This window comes from Telmatherina bonti (genome assembly GCF_933228915.1).
Source record: "Telmatherina bonti genome assembly, chromosome: 11".
Taxonomy (NCBI): domain Eukaryota; kingdom Metazoa; phylum Chordata; class Actinopteri; order Atheriniformes; family Telmatherinidae; genus Telmatherina; species Telmatherina bonti.
In genome coordinates this window covers 23,997,572-24,017,755 of record NC_136629.1, presented here as the reverse complement: position 1 = coordinate 24,017,755, position 20,184 = coordinate 23,997,572, and the positions used below count along the sequence as shown (strand labels likewise).

General features: G+C 37.5%; 1 protein-coding gene across 1 annotated transcript in view; it reads right to left on the bottom strand.

The window, feature by feature from the left end:
- The window catches only part of eys (eyes shut homolog), a gene marked incomplete at both ends in the record, with an annotated part of 188,641 nt that overhangs the window by 70,388 nt on the left and 98,069 nt on the right, over positions 1-20,184 (bottom strand). The window contains 8 exons of the mRNA XM_079248768.1: positions 6,003-6,256; positions 6,450-6,562; positions 6,714-6,864; positions 9,357-9,448; positions 9,961-10,151; positions 14,854-15,067; positions 15,481-15,605; positions 16,214-16,338. Of these exons, the coding sequence (XP_079104894.1) occupies positions 6,003-6,256; positions 6,450-6,562; positions 6,714-6,864; positions 9,357-9,448; positions 9,961-10,151; positions 14,854-15,067; positions 15,481-15,605; positions 16,214-16,338 (1,265 nt within the window). The remainder of the gene's footprint in view (positions 1-6,002; positions 6,257-6,449; positions 6,563-6,713; positions 6,865-9,356; positions 9,449-9,960; positions 10,152-14,853; positions 15,068-15,480; positions 15,606-16,213; positions 16,339-20,184) is intronic.

The following is a 20,184-nucleotide window of genomic DNA, read 5'->3' as shown; positions in this document are numbered from 1 at the left end:
TAAAAATAGCATCACTTTGTTACAGCGCCTGGAGAGACAAATAGCATTTCAGTAGATTACTTAAACACCTGTAAATTAGCATTTTTAGAAAACATGGCAGACGTGTCAAGCAGGGTGCCAGGTGCACGCAGGCTGCTCAGGACATGTTAATGACTGTTGAGATTAGCTCTGAGCAATATTCTGTCAGCTCTGTAAACATGAGATTATGCTATCAGCCTAAAGTTCCAACACTTTAAATAATCCTCAGGTCAACATTGTGAAGTACATGCAGCAGTCTACGCTTACTGGTGATCCTAAAAGAGCTGTTTAAAACCAAAGACTGAAGGCATTGTTTACACTAGCTATTACTAAGTCACCTGTGTTGTCACATAGAAATAAAAGCTTGCCCCATCTTTTAAGAACATTTTGCACAGAAAGATGACAGTTGTTTCCCACAACTTTTTATTAGCTAATTAAGATAGCAGCAGCAGTGCACCATGGAGCTCATTTGTCCTCCTGCAGGCCAGACAAATTTGGAATCTGACTTAGCTTCTTTTGTTACACATTAGCCTTTTCAAACAATGTGCTTTGCTTCACTTCGCTTAATGCGCTTCATCCATTAGTAGAAAAAGGAGAAAAAATATGCACACACACACACACATATATATATACATATATACATATATATATATATATATATGTATATATATACATATATATATATATATATATATATATATATACATATATATATATATATATATATGTATATATATACATATATATATATATATATATATATATATATATATATATATACATATATATATATATATATATATATATATATACATATATATATATATATATATATATATATATATATATATATATACATATATATATATATATATATATATATATATATATATATATATATATATATATATATATGTATATATATATATATATACATATACATATACATATATATATATATATATATATATATATATATATATATACACACACACACACATACACTACTCACAAAAAGTTAGGGATATTTGGCTTTCAGGTGAAATTTATGGAAAATACAATATGTTCATGCTACAGTGATATAATATCATAAAAGTAAGACATTTAAGTAGAAGGATGCACTACTGATTTCCTCATCTCAAAAAATTCATTCAACACAACAATGGTAGTTACACCACAACAAAAAATTTGAACGTCTCAATATGTCGTCATGTGCCCTTGAGCATCAATTACAGCTTGACAACGACGTCTCATGCTGTTCACAAGGCAACTTATTGCCTGCTGAGGCATGGCATCCCACTCTTCTTGAAGGGCAGCCCTCAGGTCATTGAGGTTCTGGGGTGCAGGGTTTCGAGCCTCTACACGACGGCTCAGCTGATCCCACAGGTTTTCAATGGGATTCAGGTCTGGAGAGAGTGCAGGCCATTCCATTTGAGGTACACCAGTCTCCAACAGCCGTTCCCTGATGATGCGGCCTCGATGAGCAGGAGCATTGTCGTCCATGAAGATGAAATTAGGCCTGTGCTGTTCATGTAGGGGCACAATCACTGGATTAATGATGTTATTCAGGTAGTATGGGCTTGTCACTGTACCATTCACAAAGTGAAGGGCAGTTCTGTACCAAGTGACACCCCTGCCCACACTGTAACACCGCCACCACCAAAAGCTCGCCTGGTGACAACAGTGGCTGATGCATAGCGCTCTCCCTGACGTCTCCAACATCGTTGCCGGCCATCATTTCTGCTCAGTGTGAATCGACTTTCATCAGAGAACAGCACTGAGGCCCACTGGTTCCTCGTCCAGCGTAAATGCTCCCTGGCCCATGCAAGACGATGATGCCTGTGCCTGGTGGTGTGGTCAGGTACCCGTGCAGGTCGTCTAGCACGCAGACCACGCTGATGTAAACGGTTTCGAATGGTCTGACGTGACACTTGGGTGCTTCTCACCTATTTTAAACGTGCCTGGAGTTGAGTGGCATTCATCATCCGTTTTCTCAGGGCAGTGTTCACAATGTAGCGGTCATCAGCACGGGATGTGGCCAAAGGACGTCCACTTCTAGGCCTTTCTGTGACTCTTCCAGTCTCTCGATATCTCAGTTGAAACCTGCTGATGACACTCTGTGACACTCCAAGCTCAGTGGCCACTTCTGTCTGAGAACGTCCTGTTTGAAGCATCGCAATGGCAAGGGACTGTTGTTCCATTGTTAGGTGTCGTCTTGGTCTCATGATGTCAAAATGTGAACAGCATGATGAGGACAACTGTTTAAACACCAGCTCTAATTGAACCAGGACATTTATTGGTCAATTCAAGGATCACACACCTGCCGTGATTTTTGCCGTTAAGCTCCTTGTTAGAGAACAGCAACTTGTGCAAAATTTATTGAAACATTTAACAGCTGGACATGTGCATTTAAAAGCTTAGAGAAGATCACATTAAGTTCACCTGTACAGGTTTGAATGCATTTTAGGCTTGTTGTGAAATTTCACCCAAAAGCTGAATATCCTTAACTTTTTGTGAATAGTGTATATATACACATATACACCTATATACCTATATACACATATACATACATATGTGTATATATATATATATATATATATACACATATACATACATATGTGTATATATATATATATATATATATATATATGTTTTATACTCTTTGAAAGGACATTTAAGAATAAACATTCACTTCTCCAGAATAAAGCGAAACAAATTCATTAAACCAGGCAAGAGAGATTCAAGTATCAGCTTATTAACTATGGAAAAACACAAACACAAAAAAGCAAAGCAAAAAAACAAAAAACAAAACCAAAAGAAACCAACCATAAATAAATAAATAAATAAATTAACCTATAATAAATAAATATCTCTTAGTATACCTTTACATTTCAGAATAAATATTAAATTTTACTTGGTCATGATGTAAGCTACTACTCAGATCTGTTAACACTGGTGATTTAGACATCACCATGGCAGACTCACTGCAGTTACCACAACTTTCTAAGAATAATTCTAGGACAAGCTGCATAAGAAGTACTATAATTATACAGATTTCTAAAGTTTTAACTCTATTTAAGCTTTTGTAACATTTTAAAGAGTTGGAACTCCTTAAGTTTTGACAAGTTTTGTCGATGTCTGCAGAGATGTACCATCTAACATACACAGTACATTTGAATGAAGTAGTGCAGTAATTGAAATGCACTGCAAGCACAACACGCCAGGTTACAAAGATTGGGAAGTGGACAACCTTGTGTACAACCACAAACAAGCAGAGTAGATGATGCTAGAGAGACCTAACCAGAAAGACACTGCAGGTCTTGATGGTGTCAGGCCCATTCCAGTGCCTCGTAAACATCAGCCAGCGTCATGAAAAAATTCATTTTCTGTGGAAGACATCTTGCTTTGTTCTGGTGCTATCTATTTAAATAACAGACCAGCTGCTCTAACATCTCACATCTAGAACATAATTGAAAGACTGTTATTGGCTCTATCAACAAGGGAACACCTTCCTGGATTCATTACAGTTTACCTATTGTAAGGGGCTTGAAGTTGAAGATGGCATTATTTATGTGCTTCAATGAGTTTACTCTCATCTGAACAAATCAAAAAGCACAATTAAGACTAAATTATTGTTTTTTTTTTTTAGTTTTTCAAAAGCTTCATTTGTTCACAACTCCAAACACAACCCTGCCTGCTGAAGTATGTGAGAAGCTCCAGAAAACACTGGTGGTTGCCTCTAGAACCACCTGGATCTATGACTACCTATAAATTTATACAGGGAAGTGGTAAATGACTTTGATGGAAGGTGTGGAAGCAATCACTGAATCTTGAACACAAAAGAAAAGAGACAGATGTGAATTTTAGGAAGCCGGGATCCCTTAACGTCTTCACCAAGATGTTGCGTATTTTCTATACATCTGTTGTGGAAAGTGCAAACAGCTTTGCAGCCATCTGTTGGGGCAGCAGCACCAGAGACTTAAAAAAAAAAAAAAAAAAAGTTGAACAAACGGATCAAGAAGTTTGGCTCTATGCTTCAGATAACGATGGAGAATTTGGTACCTTAAAACAAACATGACGAGAATATATGGACTTTGACTTTTTTTCCCACTGCACAAAGCTGAAAGCTCAATGTCCTTTCACAGAGATTAACATAACTTGATCCAGACAAAAGGCAATTTATTTCCACAAATGTATTTGTTTGAATGAATAATGTCTTACAGACAGATTTCCTAAGCTGAAATGACAGGGCAGTTTATTCTAACAATCATCTAGAAAGATTGCTAATAAGCTTTCACTTCTGAGTGAATCACAGCCAAATTCCCAAAGGAAGCAAACTCTTAGCACTTCTCACTTAATCTCTTAAAGGCAACACTGTCTCCATAAGACTTCTCTCTCCAAAACGATGTACAAAACAACATGCATATAAGGATTTGCCTGCAAGGAGATTTCCCTTTGTGAAAACAACCATATAGCCTCAGCAATGTGCATCACGTCTTTCAGTTTCTCAATTACAATGTATTACAGAGTCGGGGCACTGGCTTGTATTGTTTGCACTGCTTAATGCAAGCCTTATTTCGTGAATCCATTGTTATATTCAAATCCGCAAGTTTTGCCCTTTTAAAGCATAAAAACCAGGGCCAGAGTAGACAAATCACTGGAAAGTAAAAAACAAAGTTTGTCTAGAAACTGGAAAAATATGCAGAAAAATATTTAGAGACCAGCAACTGATGGGCGATGCGTTGTTTTCATCCAAACAGTAGCCGTTTCTCACAGCAGCAAGGTAGACAACAAACTTATTTTAATCGAAACGAGCCGCCCTTCAAGATGGACAAATTGTATTGATCTGCTTGTGCTGCAGGCTTACTGAGAAATATTTGATAAGTCTAGGATACAAATAAATAAATAAATAAACAAGACTCCCGAAGACCAAAGTGTCACCAGAATTATCTCTTACATAAAAAGTCTGTAGTTGGTTTCGCTACATTATTTCAGCAAAACAAGTTTGACTCGTTTTGTAAAAGAAAACATTAAGAACTTTATTTTTTACACATTAGAGAAGTTTCAGTGGAACTGGGTTGCAATTTGTATGTGGTAACAACATTTCCTGCACTTGGTAACAGAAGGGCTTAATACATTCTCTTTTTTTCTTCTCTCTCTCTTTCTCTCTGTGGAGGCTTCCCCTGCTCTGCACAATCCTTATTGTTTTGCTGTTGTGTTTTTGGGTTTAAAAAGAAAAAAAAGGAAAATAAAACAAGTGAAAAATATGGCTTGGGGAACTGCTCAAAAGAGTTTGCAATTACCAGCACCTGAACAGCCACATAGTCTACTGCAGCAGGTAACAAAGGTCAAACAAACAGTTAATTCGATGCATGTACTCAGGCGCCAACATGCTACTGTCTATCTGTCAGATATGTCACACTTGGAAACAGAAGTAAAACAAGAAACAAACAAACAAAAAATATTTTAGGAAAAGCAATGTGAGAAATTCATCAATAATAAAAAAAACAAAACAAAACAAAACAAAAAAAACTCTCTTTAGTATGTGTGTCTGATGCTCCTGTCTCCTTAGTATTAGTGATTGGTACAAAATAAATTTTTTTGGTTGGGACAGGGGCAAAAGCTAAACCTGAATGCTGAAGAAGGGCTGCAAGGTCGCATTCTCATTCTTAGTGCACACTGAAGGTGAACATGGAATACACAGCAATGCTCGAAGCTTCGTCTATGGATCTTTCAATTCATTAATCATACACTGAATAATTTACATCACTCAAAATTCTTAATGCAGCTGACTCTAATTTCCTCCTCATCGTGAAACCTATTAGCCAGAGAGACTCAGCATATATTAACCAACATAATTTGTTGGTCGCCTCTTGGTCATACAACTACAGAGGTCACGGTGTGGTAGGTTTTTTAAGCTCTTTACTGCCAGTGTGTTTGATATATAAACACTGTTAACTGAATGCAAAAACATGGAGGCTTACCTTTTTCACAAAAGATTCCGGTGAAATGGAGTGGACAGTGACAGGAAGGCAGAGCTCTCCCAGCTGGCTGCAGGTGGTCACACGTTCCTCCGTTGCGACAAAGATCTTGGCGGCAAACTTGTAGTTCATGCAAAGGTTGTGTTGGAGGTTGTGTAGGAGATGTCACAGTTTTGTTCACTGTGTCAAAGGGAGTTGGCCGAGTTGTTAGATTTGAGGTGTTTGTTGTGAAGGCCTCAACTGCATGCAGAGTATATCTGGGAAAACAAAGAATGGTCAAAATCCAACTTAATAACTCATTTTATAACAGACTAAAGATGTTAAACACAGGCATATGAATTAAATTCTCAATAAACCAAGTTCCAAATGTGGATGTGCTAAGTAGAAATTGTATGTGTCCTGTTTTGTGCAAATTAAAAAACTTTTTTCTGGAAGAATCCAGAAGTTTACCTGCATCGGTCAATGTTGCTGCCACCGATGGCGTTGGATGTGTAGAAACTCCTAAGCTGATTAACTTCAATAACTTCAATGCAGCCAGTATAGTTATGGAACGGCTTTGCTCTCTAAAAAAAACAAAAAACAAAAACAGCTCAAGAGGTCCAATTTTAGCTTTTTAATGTGTTAGGTTCATACAACTTTAAATAATGATTGCCTCCCAGAACCTTCTAATTACTGCCGCTAGTTAAAACTAGACTTGGTAATTATAAAGCTTACCTGATTGGGAAGATATTTCTGTGGCAAACCGCCGATGAAGACGTGGTTTGTTCTTTGAATCATGTGTGCCAGCCAGTAATTACTTGCTGTGCTTTTAATTTTCTCATGACCGGAAAGCACCAGCTCTGCTTCACAAGGGGTAAGGTGTTGTCTGCAAAGAGTATAAACACATCAGATCGTATGTACAACAAGCTCAGGTACACAAGCTGTTGTGCTAAAGAGCTTGTCAGGTCATCTGTTGTTAAGGGAATAAATGTGTTGGGTTGAACAGTTTGCAGCTATTTTCGATAAGTATGTTTATCTGTTTTTTCATCTTTGCTCGTTGCTTTGCAAGTGGTTGTTTCACAGATATTATTCATCTGAGTTCAAATCAAAAGGATCCTTTAAACCTGAGATTTGAATCAGAAGTTGGGGCAAACAAAGAGGCATCGATCTATGAAGCAGGTTTTCAGTGACTTATCAAAACTTTAAATCCTTCTTCAAACTACTACAAGCAGAGACGGAAAATGTCTTTCAGAAAAATGAAAATGTGAACTTTTCCCATGTTTTTGGTGGCACTTTGGATTCATGTGAAAGTCTCCACTTATGCATTCTGAGATGCAACGTGCAGAGATTTTATTTCTGTAACAAATGCATCTAATTGCTTTGTTTTCTCTTGATATGCCTGAGTAAACAGCCTCTTTTCTGAGGTGCCCCTCTTGACCTCCATTTTGTTTTCTCCTCATAAGCCTCCGTGCAACTATTCTGGACTCACCCCACAGACATTCATAGATTTCAAAACCAATTCTCTATGAAACAACAGGGGAGCACAGATAATTACCTAAGTGCAGATTCTGGACTAACTGTCTGCAGCTTGAGGGTACTCAGGCCACAGATGCAAAGCCCCCTCTCTAGTGCCTCCTGATTCCCCCTTGTTCCATGAGTGGAAGTTAGGAGGACCAAGAAGCAATCTAGTCTGATTTGTTAAGCCTGTGCTTCGCAGTCTGTTGCATATGGTGGCTAAACACTCGGGGCACTAACTCCGAGCTTCATAAGTCCTTCCTCCAGAGCCAGCATGGAGAAGCGGTTAATTTAGAAGCAGTCTGCCAGAGCGGCCTGGCCAGCAGCCAGAGGGCACTGTGCTCACTGTCCTTGAGAAGTCTGCCCCACTGGGTTTCTGTTTAACATATTGAAAAGCGTCTTTGACGGGAAGATATATTAAAAGTCTATAATGAGTTAGGCGGTGATGTTGAGGATGGCTATGGTGTTGTAGCTCTGGGTCAAATCAGACAAAGATGGACGGACTCAGCCGTCAGACAATTACAAAGAATTTGCTTTGTGACACCAGAAACCATTTTTCCATACTACCCACCCCCTAGTTATGACAGCTCTCTTTCTTGCAGTGACTCAAGAGGGTTGGTGTAGAACATTATGATTGATTCATACTGCTGTTATATTTTTCTTGCAGAAAAAAAAAAAGGAAAATACAAAGGTGGAGCTTTGTAGACCCTTCAACCTGATTGGTCCCGTGCATATTTAGGGCAGTGCAGCTTTCTGCCAAGAAAGTATGAGGCAACCTTCCTGCCCTGCGTTGTTTCTGCAGGGTGTAATTTGCTTACATTTGGCAAAGAACGTTCATTGTCACCTTCAGTGTTTCAGCTTTTTTTTTTTTTTTTTTTTAAATGTCATCTTTGGGTAATTCTTTTGTTTTTGTTTAAAAACCTTTTTAGCCTAAACGTGTTTGCCAAAAAGAGAATTTTTGCTTCAGAAAAATGAATAAACAACATGCATGTACATTGTTTGGAAAGGTTTAATCATCTGTGGACTCTCCTTGACAGCACAATAAAATGAATTGCTATGGGTTGAACACCAGCCTCTTTGTTTCAGCTTCCAGCTCATACATAATAACTCTGCGCCTTGAAACTAAACCGCAGTCTTTCTCATGTCGGTATATAATGAAGCGAGCTGGCAGCGAGACTGCACATGGGCATGGGAACGGTATAACTAAAGAGGCCACAGCCTCACTTTAAATCATTTAAACATTGATTTTGTGCTGCGCTCTTGCTTGTTAATCTTTTCGTAATGAAAAACTGCAAATGAAGACTTTAGAACAGCCAATAAAACATGGCCAGGGATCACTAATGCATTTTAATAGGCGCATTCTGACATTTGTTTCGTTTCTTGAAAATGGAAGCCCGTTTGCCAATTCCTAATAATATCTAAATTGTCTGTCTGGTAATTTCTGCCAGTTTCGATAACTTCCCCAGGAGTTAGTTACAACCTGTCTCTGAAAACAAATCTCCTGCACTTAGAATGAGTGGATAAATAGGGATCCAGATAATAGCGCCTGAGGTGCCAACGCTTTGAACAAAAAAAGTGTATCTTTAAAGGACCTAAGCAGCTTATCGATGTGAACATGCATCTTTTTTTTTCCTCCTCAGAAGAAAATGTATTTTTGCCTCAAGCAGATAGATATCACACTGCATCTGATTTGATGTCCTGCAAATTAAAACCTGCAAAATGAACCCGCTAGTTATTCATATCTGTTAGAACATTTTCACCCATGTAGCAGCAGATTTTTTTTTTTTCTTAAACAGTGCTATTTGCCATCACGCAAATCTGAACATTTATACCTCCTCTTGAATCCATACAAGGAGTACATACCTGATATGTATGATGCGAATCTTTCCATCATCAACGCGAATTAGCGTACTCATCTTTGTAACCTCTTCCTCTTCATTACAACAGAAGTCATACTAAAACAGATCAGAGGGAAATATAAATGTTTTGTTATTTTACTGCGCTACTGCATGCACAACTGCTTCACATCACAGCGTTTTCTTTTACTCTTGCTCATAAATCTCATCATAAAATGTATAAAAGAGTATTTTTCTGTATATAAGAACTCAGTCTGAAAAGAAAAATGAATAGCCGCATAGTAGCATATCGAACTTTGACATGACAGTTATGAGAAGCTGCAGTTCTTTTCAGTGCTAAAGCTCCTGCTCACTCACTTCACACCCAGTGTGACATGGAGACAAATGTTACCGGTCCAGCTTAGAGGAAGGCTCATCATGTAAAAAATAGGTTGGAGCAAACTGGCAACTTTAGCACAATTGGAAAGAGTGGCTGCTTATGTGTTAGAGTTTCACCCTTATATAAAAAAAACAAAACAAAACAAAAGAAGCATCCTACTTAAGTGACAACATAATTTAAATTTTTTTTTTTTTTTTTTTGTAACATTCAAGTTAAGTTTCTTTTGTGTTACCTGCAGGATACCATCCAGGATAAAGAGTTTCATAAAAAAGAAATCCCCATTTACAGGTCCTTGGTCGACATACAGCAGAGTTCCCTGTGCTGCTGTGGTTTGGAACCTCACAGTAATGTTGTTGAACGTGCTGAGGTCAATACCTTGAAATTCAAGGTACGAATTCCCAAAGTAGTGAACGTAGCTTGCATCTAGGAAATGGAAAAATACAGAAAGTTGAAATAGGGGGAAAGGGTAAACAAAAGGGACACACAACGGTTTCAGCGTCTTTACTGTAAACTCTGCAGTGATTCCATATTGATCCCTGACTGAAGAACTCATCTTTTCATTTCCTTCCTTTTGCAGGAAGGCCGGTGCATGTGTGGGATACAGAGCTTCAGAATTATCAACAATTCTGAGTTTAGCTCAGGGCACCTCAGCAGGGACAATTTCTGTTGCTAAGGATGCGTGAGAATGAGAAATCCTTGTCTGTGCTGCTTTGGAGTTGCACAAGTTAGCGTGACATGCAGCTGCAAAAAATGGAAAAAAAATGGACTCCATCAAAAAGTCTTGGAAACATACATGAAATACATCTAAAAGACACAAGTGCCGAGTGCTTTGGTACAAAATGTGACACCAAATGCTTATTAACGAATCATTTTAAAAGCACAAAAAAAAAAAAAAAAAAAAAAAAATGCTTTGAGGTCTGTTAGTAATACAAAAACTTCTCCTTTTGCTCACTGTACAGACATACTGTAAATATCCTTTGCCAAAAAGCTTTGAGGCATGCAAATGGCACTATATTAGTTGAGGGAGAAGAGTCTTGGCTAAAATGAACATACTCTTGCAAGTTTATTACATGCCTCGTTTTATAGTGGATAAACGTGGCTTATATCGTCCATGAGAATGGGCAATTACCAGGTATTTCACTGAAAGTTCCACTGCCCGCAAGCTTATTGGGGTTAGTGACGCAGACAAACTTAAAAGAGTGACTCTGACTGCAATTGGAGGCAAGCATTAGGGGTACTCATGCTCAATATATTTCTCATTTGAAGGTAGTAGTGCAATTTGTTGGAGAAAAGTCAAACAGCAGAGCCTGGTAAATTGAAAGGTTTTCCCGGATGCACCTGTCTCATGCTCTGTCCGTTCTCATCTTGGAAGAAATTATTACACAAGAGAAATCAGCATCTGGTCTCTAAAGTTGTTGCCTGGATTAATCATGCACTTATGAAGTGTGAACTTATCAATATTTGTTAGATGTCAAGTTCTAATGGGACAAACTCCTTTTGATCTGACAGAGGGCTCCTCAGGGCATTTAACAAACAAGCTAACCTAAATACCTCCATTCCCTCTGGAGAGCAATATGACCAATACCCTGAGGAGGACCCCATGATAACAAAAAGCGAGAATTATCAGGATCAGACCCACTGTGTTCTATGAATTAATGAGGATAAATGCACGTAGCAACAATGCTGTGCTGTCTTACGCTTTACTCCTGACAATGGGGTTTGCCAATGCTGATGATGGAAAATTACCCCTCAGAGACACAGCTATTCATTAATTTTAAAGCCTTGTTTAGTCTGATGTAGTCTTTGATGCATTCTGCGGCTGCTGCCAGGAGGCAGTATCATGCCTCATTAACAGTGCGCTTCAGTCTCTCCTTCAAAGGTCTTCTGTTTTTACCATTACCTTAGTTTCTTATACCCCATTTTTCACGCACACGCCTCAAGTTACTATTCATACAAAATCTAAATTGTAAATGTTCACAATATAAACTTTATCTTAAAATTTCTCACGTTGTGCTCTGTATCAGTACATCTTTTTCTTCTTTTTTTTTAACAGTTAACAAAATGCTGAGCAAGTAGTTTATCGTCGCTCTAATCTGTTCAAAAGCTTTCCTAGTTTCCATAAGAAAAGAAATTCATCTACTGGAAATATTCCTTGACATAAATCTTTCAGATCAGATTTAATTAGGACTGCTCTTGATACATGATCGTAAAAGAGGTGCGAATACTGACATGAGACATATTTAATGTAACACAGAGAGGTGGAGCTCAGTGTTGCGGCACGGATTATTGACATTGTGTCAGCTGGGTTAAAGTACAAGAGATTCCACCTGGAAAATATGTTTTCAGCAATGTGAACTTAAGATCAATTAATTGGAGGACAGACTTCGGATGGCAAGATTTAATTAATATGGACTTAATGTTCCATTTGATAAAAAAAAAGACAGGATGTGAGTCCAGTTTTGTCTCTGATTTATTGGACAAGGTAATAGACTGACTGATAGAACTTGTCACAGAACAGAGATAAAATACAGCTGAAAACCATTCTTGTAAATTTGAAGCCCCAAGGGAAGACAAAAGGTCATATTGAACCTAGTGGCAGATTTTTTTTTTTTTTTTTTTTTTTATTGAGGAAGATTTTATTAAAGTTCCTCATAATGCTGGCTAACATATAGGACTGCATCTTTATATGTTTTTCTTCCAGCCTAAAGTCTTTATATGATATATTGCATAAAGGAGGAGTGCATGGCATAGATATTTTGCATAAAACTCTTACACTAGTTGTGTCACAGGATGTATAAGCAGAAATTCGGTCATTCTAATCAAACACTGGCATCTCTATACAAAATCAAATGTTACCAACAAGATAAAATGCATGCATGTCAGAATGAGGATCAATCAAACTGCCTTCAAAAATGCTAGATGTAAAAAAAAAAAAGAAAAAAAAAAAAGAAAAAAAAACTTACTTATAAAAACTGATTTTGGAGAGTGTTCAGGAGGTAATTTCATTTCTGCTACATGTGGAAGTACAAGATAACAGCATCACCTCAGCTGCGGCGATCAGTCCAAGCACACCAAACCAAACCAAAGCTCAGCCGCAGTAAGCCTCCCTCCACCAGCAATGGCCTCTCTAGATTCCCATCTGCTCTCACATTGTAAAGCTAAAGTCCAATACTGTGGAGCTCAGCACTACATGTGCAGCATGGTGGGTGGGGAGGTAAAGGAACAAATAAATAAAAGTTTTCATCATTTGCCTCCTAAATAGATTACAAATTCGATCGAAATCAAAATTAGGATTAAAACAAGAGTAAAATATTCTCATTACCTCACATTTTATCCTGATAAAGTACCACATATAGACTACCATCCTGTCTGTGTTTGAAGCCGCTGTGATTAGACATATATATTTCATAGGTTTTAGAGCAGTCGGGTTTAAAAGAGCAATGTCTGAGTCTATTTCAAGCAGCACCAAGGGCACTGCATGTGTTTAGATGGTGACCTACTTAGATAAACTCATGCTTTTCTGGGTTTTCTTACTTTAAAACTTATTTACTTAGATTATGCATCTATGTGTAGACGAGTAAAGAGATGGTTCGGTGGGGTTTGTTTTTCTTTAACAGACTTGTGTGTGTATCTTTAACTCTTCCTGAACTAGTGCTTTGGGTGAAGGCAGGATCAGGTGCAGACGGGAGGACTCCATTACGTTTGGCCCACACTGATTTTCAGAGTGTCGCACTGAATTGGTTCAAGCTCGTCTGTGTTCAATAGGTCTGTTTTACAGTTCTGTGAACAGTTTCAAAGGTAGGCAGACCTCATCTGTCATGGAGTAACAATCTGTCCCGCAGTCCAAATTCTTCCTCTTACATAGATGACTGAATACGATCCTAATGATTTACAACAGATTGTATTCTCTTTCTATCATTTGCGGATACACACCCAAATATTGATCATACATTTTACCTTTTGAAATCCCCTTTTTCTCCCCAGTGAAACAGACAAAGCAATTTAGTGGAAAACACAAAACCACATTCAAACTGAACTTTGCCACAGCTGCACGATGACAGCCTCAGGTTTTCAGCTAATATAGCACTTCCTATCTTCCAAAGGCAGTGTAAAATTACATTTGGAGTGCCAGCTCAGTGGGAGTTTCATTCAAAACTGGCAAAGCTTGTGCAGCAAAGATGTTTGGTAATAACGTGGGGGGGTCTCCTCAACCACAATCAGTGCAAATAAACTACTCCAATGGTGCACGGAGTAACTTTTAAAATGTTTATTTGCTGTACACGCGTGAGTCTTGTCCTGACATGTGCGACTCCATGTTGCGATGAAATAAATGTGCCATTTAGGCACAAATCATGTTCACAGTCAAGGTAATGTATCTTTCATACCTTGCATTTGCTTAATAATCAAGCTATGCCATTTCATTCTAATCACACAGCCGCAAGCAACATTAGGCAATATTTTTGCTGTTGGCTTAGCTAGTTTTGATTAAACAAACCATTCATGCAGCTACATATAGTTAACAATTATCTCACTTTGGCACTTTTATTTGTCAAAACAGTCATGATAAAAAATAATTTTATGAGCAATTAAAATACTGCAATGTTTCAGTGTTTCCCCCTCCCTGAGCTGTCACTTTATCGTGGTGGAGGGGTTTGTGTGTCCCAAAGATCCTAGCAGCTATGTTGTCTGGGGCTTTATGCCCCCTGGTAGGGTCACCCATGGCAAACAGGTGTCTTGGGGAGGGACCACACCAAGTACGGCTCACAAGACCCCTACTGTTCCAGTAATGACATACCAAACAGAGGAAAAATGTCAAGAAACATTTTTCTCTTGCTTTCTTTTAAGGTGAACATTCTTCCTCAAAGAGAGGCTGAGGAGTCTTCAGTGCACATCTATGTCCTGTGAGTATGTGCAGAGACACCGTTTTAAATGTGTTCCTTGACTTTAGATTACTGTATGTTTTAAAATGTATGTCACTTGTGTTTTTAAATGAACTAATTAATTGGATTAGATATTGAAGGGAAAAAAAGTGGCATAAAATCTACTTCATAACTACTCTCCACCACTGAACTCCGATGAATGAACTCCACCACAGTTCTCCATGAATGCACAGCATGGTCCATACCTGTGGATAGCTCAGCTGCTGGTGTAGAGCTGAGTGTTGGCGTTGGCACATTGGGTGTGTAGCCGCAAGTGATGTTCTTGACTACAGTCGCCAAGGGAACAGGATCCGTCACAGGAGGCAGGCAGCTGACCTTGTTGATGCCATCTACACAGGAAAATGCTTCTGGACATGGATTCAGCAGACAATCATCATAGTTGTGCTCACAGTTCTTCCCCTGTGAGCACAAAATAAGCAGCCTCACAAATGCACATTGAAATACTTCACAGAGCACAATGTTTACAGCTTCAATATGCTTGGATCTTCTAGTTTTGAAAATAAAATAAAAATAAATCACAATATGGGAGATGGTACATAATATTTTTTTCCTTTCAGTTAAAATGAATGATTTTAATTGTGGATTTTTTTTTCTTGAGTAACTCCAAGAACTAAATGACTTATCACTAGTATATACGTAATAGGCATAAATAAATAAATAAATAAATAAATGGCATTATTCCCAAAACACTTTAACATTTTAATTATTTATTGCCAAGAAAAGAAAAAATCATTAGTTAACTACTCAAGAGAGCAAAGGGTAACAAAAAAAGAAAGTAAAAAGCATATGGGGATAAGGTGGGGGAGCCTCACCACAAATCCAGGACGACAGAAACAGGTGTAGCCATAGCCTGGATCATTCTGGATGCATATCCCCTGGTTGCAGGGCTGTGGAAGGCACTCATTAATGTCATCCTCACAGTGAAGGCCTGTCCAACCTGCCAGGAACAAAAGCCCACAGAGTGCCGTGGTGAGCCCCAGCTCTCTCACTTCCACCCTCTGAAGTGAATATCAATCAGATTCTCTTACATTGATTTGCTTCTTTTGGGGTTCACACACATACACGGACAAGAAAAGGCTTTCACTAAAGAGTAAGATGCCACATACATTTTAATAAGCTGAGGAAGCACCATCCTTTAATCACTGTCTTTTTTTTTTTTTTTCTTTTTACACTGTATGGCTGCAAATTTTTCCCTGGAGAGAAGCAGGTAGCCTTTGAGCAGTTTCAATACACATAAACTATGCAGGCATTATTGTGACCTTTTGTTGCCCCTTTCAGTTTAATATAGGTGTTCATGGACTGTACTCTACTAGATCTAGGTCACAGGAAAAGACTGAAGCCTTGTTGATCACACCAAAACTTTCTTGAAAATGTCATGCCATCCAGACTACTTTTTAGTATTCATGATCATGATCTGTCCTGTAACGTGTCATATAAAGAGGGCAACATTAAGAAAGAAAAAAAAGAAAATAGTTGCCTCCTCAGTTCAAAGCAAACTAACTAAAAAAAAAAAGGAAAAAATCACAGGATATCTGAGTGACTCACCTGACCTGCAGTGGCAGACGTAGCTATTAATAAGATCTTGGCAAACAGCGCCGTTATGGCAGGGAGCTGAGCAACATTCGTTAACGTCCACTTCACAGAAGTCTCCCATGAAACCTGGTGGACAGCTTTAAAAAAAAAAATATATATATATATATATATATACATATATATTAGCATACCTTAGAAACTGAGGCTGTCTCAGAGTGTTGCCATTTCTTTCTTGGGAATTTGACATGCTGTCTCCAAAAATTGCCTCATTTTGTTATTACTTGGAAAAAAAGTCTTTTTTTTTCCATCAGCTGTTGAATCTGATTTGAAATTGAACCATTTACTAAGAAAAACCCAATTACTTTCTTGGAAAACTTGCAAAAGAATGAAGAAGGCAGCTAAAAATTCAAGGGCTGTATTTATAACATGTTGGGGTTGTCAATCCGAAAAAGTAATTAGTTAATCATCACTTCTATGAATTGGAATGAGATTACTTTACAAGTTACTGCATTTGAAAAGTGTCTTAATTTACCGTGTACATACATGCTGCCTGCAGGAAGAAATACGGCTCACTGTAAAATCCACAAACATGATAAAGGAAGCTGAGGTCATGCTGTGCTGATACACGCTACTAGAACTCCCTGAGCTAAAAATGCTCATAATACTCATCAACACATCTTTTACTATGGCTTCTCATGTAAATTTGATCTATTAAAGCTTTCCTGGAAGAACAGCCGGGGTGAAGCAGAAAAAGAGTGTTTCTACAATATATTAAAGTCAGACTGTTATGATATTTTAACTGTAATGCATTCCTTTACTTTTTTACCCACAATAATAAAATTGTTGCTGTTGCCCCCCCACCAACACTCTTCATTATATAGTTGATAGTGTGAAAGAGTGACATCTGTTTTACTGGTCTGCAACCTCATTGTTTCTGGATTCTCAGCTGGTCACTGCCAATAACAATCTTGTCCTCAGGACACCAAAGGCCTTTTTTTTGTTTAATTCAGTTCCACAATCTAAAATTTATAACCCACAAATAATTGTAATTATTTAAAAAAAAAAAAAAAAAAAAAAAAGTAAATAAATAATTTGAATAATGGCTTGTTTAGGCTAAAAGGCACAACTGATATGCAAGACCATCATCTGCATTTCATAAAGAGGGGTGGCTATTTGTTTGGATACAAGTCTACTTTTCTATTTTAGCTCTTTAGGGTACATCAGCCTAACTAGACCTCTCCTTTCAAGTGGGAAAAAAAAATAACATATTGATATCAAAACAAGCTTGTCCCTTGATAAAATCTCTGTGATTCATGTAGACGTTGATGTAAATAAACAAGAAAATTGACTTCCCTGACAAAGAAACAAACGTTTGAAGTCTGCCTTCACTCAGATGTCCAAAGAAAACTACATTACAAGAAAACCAATAATTACAGATCTATATGACAGTAGATCACATCATTTACCCAATAAACATTAGCACACATACTAACTCTTGCCCACAGACACTGTATTTTTCTGCAAATGCTTAACATTGCATCCTTGCAGTAGTACAAACACAAACAAGCCTTAAATGAGGAAGCCATCATAAGCATTGCGGTGCTGAGGCAGAAGAAGTCCACAGTATCAATATATAACAGTATAAGGAGCAGCAACCTATTTGCAGAGTAGTCATTGTCATAAAATCATGACACCGGGCGTATAGCTGCACATCTGCACAAGACTAGACAACGTAATTAACTGTAAAGCACCTAGGGAGCTGCTGTGTCAAACAGGCACACTTTCTCTCTTTTTTTTTCTTTTTTATACATACACCTTGTATCCAAATACCCTTCATCACTCAAGGGATTGCACACTAGCAATTAAAAAGTGATGATTCTACTTGCAAACAAACTGGAGGACTAATATGAGTGCAGATGTACTGCTACACAATTATTATGGAACAAGATGCATTTTTAATTGGAGGCAAGAAAAACTGTGTAACACTGACATCCATTTAAACTTTAAAGGATGCTAATTGAGATTTTGAACTGTTTCCAGCTTACTGGTGATCCCTCTGTGTTTGGAAAGTCACATGCAATATGCAATAAAGTATTACAACTTTTTGTTTATTTCTATTCATATTTTAAATGTCTAGATTACGTCCAGGTGATAAGGTTGGCATTTGTGTACTGAGGTAATGTGTAGCCTAAAGAAATTGATACTTCAAGTGAGAATGATTAATGGGTTGTTTAATCACCTGAAGACAACTGGAAAATATACTTAAACGCATTAACAAGGTATAGAATTAAAAATTGCCTTTCAGGACTCACATGTTACCCCAATAACGTCATGTGCAAAAAGGTAAGGGGGTGGCCAAAGTATTGAATGGATTAATATTTTATCAATTCCAACTGGGCAAATGCTGTATGAGTTTGTAATTATTAAGGAATAATATGTACAGTAGAAACAAAATAGATAAAACAAAGCTGCGAGATGTAAAAATGAGTCTTTGCACTTTGGCAACTCTCTGTTTAACAGTGAAGTTACATAGGAAGTCATTACAATCATAACAGTAATTAAAATGACGCATCATAGTAATCGTATTACGACAAAGAAGGCGGTAAATGTGTTGGACTGTCTTGTTAAGGTAAACTGGTGTTCGGCAGCCAGCAGGTGTGGGCATGAAAATACACTAAGATCTGGATGTGTGCACAATGGTACTGTTGTTAATGGTGGCGGGTTTGGTAGATGCTGGCTGCGGTTTGAGACGGTAACACATCACTGGTACCATGTCCAACATTTCAATATCCATGGTAAAGAGACATGTTTTCCCAGTAACGTTTCAAGGCTAGAAAGAAACCACTACTAAAAGATAAAAACTGATCCAAAGAAAAAAGATTAAAAAAACAAAAAAAACCAACCAAAAACAGGTTTTATGAACAGATGAAAAGTATCTCAGCTGGATCACTAATAGACACGGGACACCCTTAGAGCCAGTTATTTAGAAGAGTAAAGGAAAAATGATAGTGAAATATTCAAGACTAATACAGTAGCAGCTGGATTTCCATCCGGTTGTGAATTGAATTTAAGGAGAATATTGGAAATGATAGTTCATGGCAAATGTGTAAGAGACTCATTTCCATCACCTGGTTTGGAGCAAAGATACAAGAAGAAAACATAGGTTACATGATTTCATCAGCAGCTGGCGGTGAAGCAGCAAACAGCTGCTTCTAAGAAAAACAAAAAAGCCACTTACAAAGATAGCTGCCATTTTTAAAAGAAATACATGAAAGATGACTTCAGAAAATCTTTTCAGATTATTATGATGTGTTTGTTCTTGCATATTCTTTTTGATCTAAAGTACAACAGAACCGGCTTTCATTTCTTTCAGAACACGTTAGTTTTCCGAAGACAAACATGGATTGCACGTGTCAAACCTCTGGTAGTTTTTCTCCACCTAAAACCCAACTTGAGAAAGGATGCAACCAATTTTATTAACTTTTTCAATTGTTGCTATATGCAATAAATATTTCTGATGATCAATTTTAAAAAGCAAACAAATGAATGAAAACCAACTGCATTTACTTTAGCAGATTGGGACTCACTGATCTCTTTATTTCCCCTTTACACACTTTTTATTCTAAACCTGCCTATAAAACAACCTTTAACTCATTATTATCAAGGGAAATAATGTTATATAAAGCTAACTTTTATTCTAACTAGTACAAAATGTCAATTCAAACGAGCAAAGCTATAAAAAAAAAAAAAAGGATGATGGATAAAATACAAATTACAATTTAATGACTAGATGAAGATCTTTTCAAGGTAGCAGCAGAACAATGTAATTTCACTCTACAAGAGAAGCTTTAGAGACATATAAGATCATGGTTAAAGAAAAAAGCCTGTAGAATCAATAATTTGCAGCACCAAAGTAGAAAAATCAATTCATAAAAAAAGAAAAAAAAATCAAGCTAATACAAACTTACAAGGAAGTAACGTGA